This window comes from Trachymyrmex cornetzi, unplaced genomic scaffold, assembly GCF_001594075.2.
Source record: "Trachymyrmex cornetzi isolate Tcor2-1 unplaced genomic scaffold, Tcor1.1 scaffold303, whole genome shotgun sequence".
In the NCBI taxonomy this organism is placed as follows: Eukaryota; Metazoa; Arthropoda; class Insecta; order Hymenoptera; family Formicidae; genus Trachymyrmex; species Trachymyrmex cornetzi.
In genome coordinates, this window is record NW_017297725.1 from 211,730 (window position 1) to 221,308 (window position 9,579).

Here is a 9,579-nt window from a genome sequence, read left to right on the forward strand (position 1 = left end):
GGCTCGGCTCGGCTCGGTTCGGCGCGTTTATACTTGTCGCGATGGCCGAGCGCAATCGTCGCGGTGGATTTGCGTCGGGTTCAAATAGAAAATGCAAGAAAACGATTAGACTCCAAACTGATGGAGGGGTGACCGGTGAAGGGCGGGAATATTGTAGATTGAGGCTTTTATTTATTCATTGAATTGTAATAAATCGAGGGTACTCTACCTGTATATAAGTAATACGATACACACACATACTTATATGAGATATTTAGAGTTTTATTTGAAAACGTAAGGTATGGTATGGGTCGATACATAGCATAACATTAATTAACTATGCAGCATAAAAATTTGCAACAATGGATGCTTTTCAGTGAAAGACACAGGTGACACAGTGATCATTAAATCTTTGTTATTAGCAAATGTTAAACAAAGAGGAAATGATCACTGTGTGACACTGTCTTTCTTGCTGGAAGGCACTAAAATATTCCTGCAAATAATCTTTGCAAAGTTCATGCAGTATCGCTGAAACATCGCCATGTTGATGTGACATTGTTAGAATGATCTATGTTGAAAGAACAATGTTATCATTTCACACTCAAAAATTTAACTATTATGTAACACCGTGTGTTACATTTATACTGTTGAATGCGAAATTATAACATCAGCTGCGTTCAATAAGCAGCAAGAAAAAGCAGCTTTGCTGTGTGTTGTAAAATTCCTTAATATGATTAATTTATATATTTAGAATTCCAATGAGGAACTGAGGATAATACTAATCATGTTAAAGAATTTTACAACAGTTGCAAAGCTGTATTTTCTGCTAAACGCAGCCATCGATGTTATGTTACTATTAGTTTGTGTCGACTGAATATTTTCGAGAAGAGGGAGATTAAAGATAGCTTTTTATTCTTACATAAATCAAAATCGATAACGATGCAAGCTTATATTGAAATATTAAACATATCATAATCGTATAAATTAAAAAAAAAATTGCAACGTTACACTGATGTATCATATTGTACAACTTCGCGCGATCTTATCTATAAAAATAAATTGGTAACGAAATAATTCGCAAAGACGTCACCGTCGTTCCAAGACCGCGCGCGTCATGACGTTGTTACTGAAGCGATCAATTTTCTTGGATACAGTCGGAAGAACGTAGTCGGCGAAGCGCGACGCGCCGCGCGAAACGTTTCTTGAACCGCGAGGGGGAGGGGGGGGGGGGGTGGACTCACCGCGTTCCGCTGATGCCGCCGCGAGAAGCGGTATAACGCGGCGCGTTGCCACGCGGTGGGACGCTACGGCACAGAGAGACCAGCAAAAACACAACCTTCGTGCTTAAAGCGAGACGAGAGGCACACGCCACGGTGACGGACCCGAGGCGCACCGTTGCACCTGCATCTCTCTGCTGCCCTGGCACTCCTACCTTACTGATCCCAACTGCGGGATACCAAGAATGCAAGCGAAAAAGGAACGTTCCTCCTCTCTTGCTCCCCTGCCCCCCTTTTAGGAAACCCTCTAACTGCAAAAATCGCAGTCTACGACGGTCATCTTGATGTAAAGGTGTTTTATTTCACGCTTCGAATTTCTCGCATGATATATTACTCGGAAACGATAATAAAAAGAAAATATTTTGATATGTTTTCTGAATATTTCTTATTGTTTGAATAGAATTTTGATTTCTTTGAATCTCTCCTGTCATTTAGTGGATAGAACTTTGATTTATTTGAATTTGCGAGAAGGTGCGATATACAATTTTACTTTAAGAGTCTTAGACATCTTAGAAAAAAAAACATCAACATCGATTTTATTTTTGTATATATTTGCAATTTCGTACGTGGCGGCGGAAGAAAATGTTGGTCATAGAAAAAAAAAAGTAGTTATGAACTATTCGATTAGCACGAATAAAATAAAAATAAAAGTCTTAAGTCACAAGGCTAAAAAATACGAAAATAAAGATAGCAAATACTAATTGTATCTCGTCATATGTAAAAAATACAAATAATAAAAAAAACTTAGATTCTAGCAATCGTCAAAATAAAATTCCAAAATAAAATTATTTAACAAAAGAGAATATTGATCTGATTGATATGTGCGAGAAGACCCTATCATATTTCTACACGGAAAGAACGATTACTAAGATAACTAAAAATTTAACTAGATATAGATCTAAAATTAATTTTGTTGAACTATCAAAATAATTATGTAGAACGCTCAAGCTAATTGTTAAAACATCAAAATTTTTTGCAATATTATTCTTGCATGGACGCAAGAGAAGTAGGGAAGGGCGCTTGTCCTCTCTGGCAAAAAAATAAACAATTTATAAAAATCATAAATATACTCATTACCTAATCTGTTACGTGCTATTCTTAAAAAAGTTCATTGAAGATTCTCAATCTCAAAAAGCTAATTGTAATATGTATAAATATTCCAAAAAGTTTGTGTATAGATAAATCCTTGCCTTCCCTAATTGAGATCCTGAGTACGTCCATATTACTCAACTTGAGTTTTCTAATAATTCTTCTGATGGTTTAATAAAATTATTCTTAGATCTACATCCAGCTAAATTTTTAAATGCTTTAACAAAATTGTTCTTTTCGTACATAAAAATAACAGGACATTTCGATCGGGCATCAAGCACTTCTGTCGCATGAAGAACACGAGCAAGAGCTGGAGCTGGAACTGGAGTCGCTATTTTGATTCGAGCTAGAGCTAGAGCTGGAGCTGGAGCTGGTTGTATCGGACCGTGACGACGAACTGGAACTTGAGTCGCTCAGTAACGGTTGATGCAAGTTCTTCTCTATATCGCGCCACTCGGACTCGAACGGCAGCGTCGTTTTCGTCCGTCGCGACGGTGAGGATAATATGCTTGCGTCGCTGTCGCTATCGCTCAACGTTGATATTTTCACTCCCATCGCCGCGCATACCTCATTCGGTTCAGGCAGATTGTAACTGATGGTCCGTATGCCGTACATGTCGCTTACGATCTTCTTGGGTCCTGGCTTTTTCCGACTGCTAGTGACGTACGTTCTTTTTGGCTTGATCAATTGGCATTCAACGTCGATCTTCTTCAAACGCGGTACGCCATACATGACGGGTTCCGTTGGGAAGGAAGATATGTCCGAAGTGTTATCGCTCAACGAGTCCAATATGTGATTAGTCTTCTCCTCCAATATTTGATTAGTCTTCTCCTCGGTATCCTCGAAAAATTCATTCTCGAGAAAATTCATGGCGTACAATGGCGAATCGTTTATGTTGTTGTTCTCGTCATCTATGTATTGGTTCTTTTCCTTGTAACAGTCACTCCCGTCCGTCACATTGGACGAGTCATCATCAGCATCAGGAATCTGGGGAGTGTAGTAATATCGCGCCATGATATCCATGGCATCGATCAACGATTTGTTGCCATCGCGTGCAAAAATTTGTTTCTCTTTCTCATCGTCTGATACTGACATCAATTCCAAATCGTTCGTCGATTCCGCAGTATCGTCCGTGTAATTTACCTACCAAAAAGATTTTCCTTTAGTCGCAAAAAAGAAATTTAATACTGGAAGATAGTGATTATCTACTTACCTTCCGCTTGCAATCATATTTCTATTCCTTCCGCCGTCTACAATCTGGGTCTTTTTTTATTCAGCCTAAGTTTACTGCAACCGTAAAATATAGATGTCAAATGTAAAACAATAAAGAACTTACTCTTACTCATTTAAATAAAATAAAAAAAAAAAAAAAAAAAAAAAAAGATAAAATGAAGGTCTTAAAAGTCGGCACGGTAAATGGTACGCAATTAATTGATACAAACATTTATTTAATAATTCAACTGAAAATACATTGCTTCACAAACCGTACATTTCGACTCCAAATTGAGCTATTCTCACAGTACCACAAATAATATATAATATACAATATATATATAAATAATTAATATATAATTTAGAGACAAAGTAAGGTTTCCTTATTTCTGAGGCCTCCTTTATTTCTGAGAAATTTGAGAGTAGAATTTTGTTTGTGCCAAAAAAGACCCTGATTGCAGACGGAGAGTTAAAAGCACTGAAAATAAGTAATTAATTACTATCTTTCAAATTATCATTAAATTAGCTAATATTAAATTGAAATTTCTGTAAACAAATCGTAAAGATATCAGACTACGCATCCGAGATTAATTTTTCGAGGATTGTGAGTTGAAGATTAGAATTCATTAATCAGGTCATTTTAATATTCATCATTTTAATATTATTGTGAATGTTCATATGTTTGATTAAGGTGTTTATCTCATTCTTGAAGATTGAAAATTAAGCCACTCTTTTTCCAAGAAAACTGGAAAGACTGGCTTTTAATTTTCTCACTCTTTACAATAAGATTCTATTCCAAAGAATTCAGCGAATATATTTTATCGATTGAATAAATTATGTTAATATTTTTTTTAACCTTCATTTGCTCGTTTATTGGCCGTTATTCTTTTTTTATTACATAGCTTAATTCTCATCTCTCTCTCTCTCTCTCTCTCTCAAATATCTAGTTGAAGAGAGATATCGATACGATTTGTTTTTCCAAGTACACATCAGATAGAGAGAAAGAGGGACGCTAAGACAAAAAAATGTATATATAGTTATAGACCATTATTGTCTTTAAAACTGCGAGAAATGCAAGAAATTGTAAAAAGGATATAAGAACACAATTTTATATTCCTCTTCTCAGATCAACTCACCCTTCTAACAGAGACGAATGGGATGTCCATAATATGCGAAACAGGTCTGTACCACGTGTTGCAACCAGTCCGCGTGTTGTGGTAGTACACGCGGTTGGGAAAGCTTTTGGATTGGCATTGAATCCAGCCATAGTTTTCCTCGAACTTGCCGAATTCGTATACACGAGGCGACTGTGAATTCTGCGTACTACTACTGCTACTGCTGTTGTTGTTATCGTAGCCAACGCCACTATCGTAATACGGATAATTCTCCTCGTCGCTGTCGAAATTGGAAATATACATGGCCGAATACATTTTGATCGGCGACACTGTGCGATGAGACGTCGTGAGTCGTGACTGTTGGAGTTGAGACTGTTGAGAGCGAACGCCGGCAGGAATGGGCAAAAAACAAAACACGTCCGGACGAACGCATGCGTTAACCTACTCATACATCAATAATCGACACATTCGACACATCTAGGCTATTGTTCAGATTACCACCCGAGTGCTCCCTAGAGTGCGTTCCATTTCATACATTCAAATGAAGCGCGAGATGGCGATTTACGACTATACCTAATGTGATTCGAATGCTTCCTTTACTCTTAAAATCTCGGAGTTCTAACATTGTGGAAACAAAGATTTAAGGATATGTCACAATTCAAAACATTATCAAAATAACAAAATTTCATTAGTTGTTCCATTATTTCGTCTGAGTAAAAATTTCGTTTGTATAAAAATTGAGCACAAAATTCTTTTATTGATTTAAAAGTTATTTAATTTTTTTTGTTTGCTTTATTTTTAAGAATATATCTGTAAGATCACATTTTAGTACTTATTTGCCAATTTGATGAGGAAAAGTAGCATTATATAAAATAAAATAAAATTTTTATACATACTAATATAAAACGTACTCTACTATAAATATTCGTAAAAATTTATTTTCATTAACTTACTCATTTAAAAGTTATTTATCTAAAACTGCAACAAAACATCATTCTCTTCACAAAGAGCTACTAAAAGCTAAATATAATTAATTTTATATTTTGTATTAGCTGTTAAACTTAATTCCTGCCGTTTTTCGTCTCTAAAATTGATTTGTTTCAAAGGGAAGATGAATGAATACCTTAATCAAAGTAATTTCCTCCATTTTTTACTTTATTACTAATTAATAATACTTTATTAATAATACTTTGATTAAGGTATTTCCCTTCGAAACAAATCAATTTTGGAAACGAAAAACGGTAGGAATTAAGTTTAACACCTAATATTTGGTTTAAGGTGTATTCACGAAAAGACTTTTTGATTAATATTTGTTTCTTTAGTTAATACTTTTAGCTGATATTGTACAAAGTATCCTTAATAGCTACGTGTGTGCTGATCATTACATTCATCTCGCTATGTCTACTTCGCGTTTTTCAAAGTTTTTAAAAATACTACAAAGCTTTTTGTACAATAAGTCCACAAATAGGTCAGCAGGATCGACTGACCGAGAACCGACGGCTAAGTTTTTTTATCCATCTTTTTTTTCCGGACGAAACGTCGGGAGAATAAGTAATGCAATATGATCGGCGTGCATCCCGATGCACGGCTTATTATTCGCGACCGCGCGTGTATAGTTTTTATTATTCGTGACGTATCTCAGAGCGCTCCCGCGATCCCGCCGTGTTCTCGTTTCCGTCTTGTTCCACATCCTCCCTCCTTTTTTTTTTACAATAGTCGCTTTGCTTTTCCCTGAAATTCTTAATCCTGGGTTAGAATATGCAATGAAGACGCACCAGCTGCCACATGGTTATTCGATACACGTTTCGCTGTCCGTCTTTTATCTATAGCGATTTTTAGGCAGTCTAATTATATCTATTCTTATATGGCTGGGTGTGCAAGGAGGGTCAGGGATGCAGTTTCTCCTAAATTTTTAGCAAGGAGAGACAAATTATATGAATTATATTAAAAAATACGATAAAGAGGTCGAAACGTTTGTTAAAATAAACATATTGGAAAATTGTTCATTGGCTCGTAGCCTTTCTAAAATATTTTCTTTTTATTTGGAATTATTTTTACGATAAAAAGTTACAACACTCACTGCTCAATTCGTGGTTCTTTGTAAAAACGCGTTATTTGTAAAAAAATTCGTTAAAGATCCTCGAAAGCAGGTTTTAATATAAATATTTTAATAAGTTTCGCGTAAAGATAAATTTTTGCTTTGTCTTTGACTTTAACTCTGATTCATGTAACGACAATGAAACTGAAAAAATTGAATTATTCTCGGTGTTTGCCGATGCGAAAAGCATTTGTCCCATACTTACCTACCGCATTTGATAGAAAATCCTTGACAATTTTGCATAAGACGCCGCTAAAACTGCTGGAGGTGGAGTTTTATGATTTACTGTTTTGCTTCTCTTATTAACCGTTTACATACATCGATGTTGGAGGTCTTGTGGGAAGATAATAAGAATACCGAGAAAAGTCTTTTCATCGACTTTTCCGTTCGTGACTACTCTTACAAAACATCTTGGAAGTTTTTTTTGCGCGCATTCCTCGTAAATTTAAAATTTAAGAAATTTCTTTCTGTTATAGATTTATGTACAACATAGGGTAAAATTTTCGGTCCATGTCACACAGATCTTTTACAGATACAAAACTTTTTAGTTTATGATTTACTCTTCTTTCTCGGAAACTCGGAAACTTGGTAAAAAATTGGACCGTAGCTAATACCGAAAGGAGCTCTTTTTAGCCTTTCATTTCGTGGCCCTTGCTTCCGGTTGCAATTGCGGTAAACGCGGCGAAGAACGGATTCGCATAAAATGTGAGGAAGCTCATCGAATCGCCGTAAGAACGGCACAAAAAAGTAGGACGAACACAGAATAGACGGTAGCTCTAACGTGAAAGATTCTGTAACTTGAGAATTTATCGAACCTTTGATCGCAGGGCGGGGGAGTTTTCTTTTTACTTGTGGATTCGCTTTGGATCGCGCACGACCGTGCGCGCAATATGAAGTTTCCTCATTCTTCTCTGCTCTTTTAACGAACCGGTGCGGTGATCGTATTGGAGTACCTCCAGTTTTATGACCTCGCCAAGTTTCGAGAACAGTACCTTGATGTCTAAAAATAGACGTAATAAATGACCAGGTAAGATCAACCGATCACTTTGCTCCGTTATGATATGCAATGCGGGCGTCACCGAGGTATGTAGGTGCGACAAAGAAACTTGAAAAGGGAGGATAATCTTGGAACAAAATGGATGAAGAACATGAGAGAAAGTTTCGTTGTAGAACAGATCATCATCGTTAAAATATCTTACGATAAAATATGCTGTTACGTACAAATTACATCTCGCTGTACAATTGAAACAAAAATATATTTAATCATTAAATTGACGCGAAATGTTGATTACCTCTCGTATGTAAATTATTATAAAATGTAAACAATATCATTGCAAAAGTAGTTACAATTGAAACGAAAAAATGTTTAATCATTATAAAAGATAGTACAAGATGTTGATAACTTTTCATTCAAATTGTGTTTTCATAAAAGACAGTATTATTGAAAAATTTATAATATACTCCAACAGAGCGTAAAACTTGCAGCAATATTACACATTGCAGCAACATTGTTGCAATATTGTTACAAGTTCTATGCTGTTGGAGTATATATCGAAGATTAATATATTATAAAAAAATTAAAAATACTCCTTTCATATAGCCTTTAACATTTTATATAATCAGATAGTTGAGTATATTCGCTTCTTATGTTAATAGATACTAATATCGCGAAGATATGCGTTAGATTTCAAGCAATAAGTGTGCACACAAGTTTGTGCTTTCCAATAGTTATCTTCAATGAAGACAACGCGCGCGCGCAATAGACTCCATTTTCGTATTCACGAGCTAAACGCGGCTTATTCTATTCTCCGCGCGTGATAAGGAACAAGTAGGAAATACCGGATACGATAAGAGATATCATCGCCGTAATCTTCGACAACAAATGCGCGCAAAAGTCCTCTCCCCCCGCCCCGCTGTTCCCGCACGAGAGAAGGAAGGTAAGGTTACCACTTCTCCGCGATCGTTCACGCCTGAGTTGTCCCTTCGTCGCGCTATTGCCTCGTCTACGTTCGTGGAATCCGTCGTGAGGAAATGGTAAAAGGAAATGTAAAAGACCGATTCGCGAAGAATTTGTAGTTTAAAGGGATCTGCTGCGCACACGACGCGCGGTCGAGCGAACACGGCGACATAGCGACGACGACCACAACGACGATGAAGACAGAAGGGAGGAAGAGGAGGAAAAACGAAGCGCGAAGAAATGCAAGAGGAAGGAGAAAGATGACGATAACTATCGAAGTGAGGTTCGCGTCGTTCGCGAGCCGGTGGTGACGGTGGCGAACGATGGTGGTGGCGATGGTGGTGGTTTGGACCGTTAGTTGGCCCCGGCGGGAGCGTTGTCCGGGCACACTGCGCGTTACTATTCCCGCCGGCCCCGTCCTCACTCCTCTTCGCCTCTCCGTTTCTCCTCCTTCTTCTCTTTACAACACAACGTGCTCTCTCCCTTTCTCCCTGTCTTTCTCTCTTTCTCTCTTCCTTCTATACCTCTCGGTCAACCTCTCGCCCGCGTTCCCGCGTTCATTCTACCGCGGACTTCCCCGTGCCGGACGACCCTTCCGCACCGCCCGGTTAACCAATATGGCGCGGTGAGCCGCGGTCTCTGCCTTGAGCCTTCCTTCGCCGCGCCGACGAAGAAACGTATTGCAAAAAGGCGCATCGCGAGGAATTCGCGTTTTGCGCACTTGAATCCGAGCTATTCACCGTATTCTTTAATGCTCGATTTTATCTGAAAAATTTCGCTTCTTTGAGGAAGACGTCCAGACTCTCCGTCTGTCTTCCATTGATTCGGATCTATTTGAGCATGATGTAAGAA

At 37.6% G+C, this 9,579-nt stretch overlaps 1 protein-coding gene across 1 annotated transcript; it reads right to left on the minus strand.

Moving 5' to 3' along the window:
• Window positions 1-2,618: 2,618 nt before the first annotated feature.
• Window positions 2,619-5,076, minus strand: LOC108762515 (putative uncharacterized protein DDB_G0282499). The gene is made up of 2 exons (XM_018509548.1): window positions 4,694-5,076; window positions 2,619-3,488 (listed from the first exon to the last, which is right to left on the minus strand). Exons 1-2 carry the CDS (start codon window positions 4,985-4,987, stop codon window positions 2,619-2,621), a joined length of 1,164 nt encoding a protein of 387 aa, XP_018365050.1. The 5' UTR covers window positions 4,988-5,076.
• Between the last annotated feature and the right edge of the window lie 4,503 nt (window positions 5,077-9,579).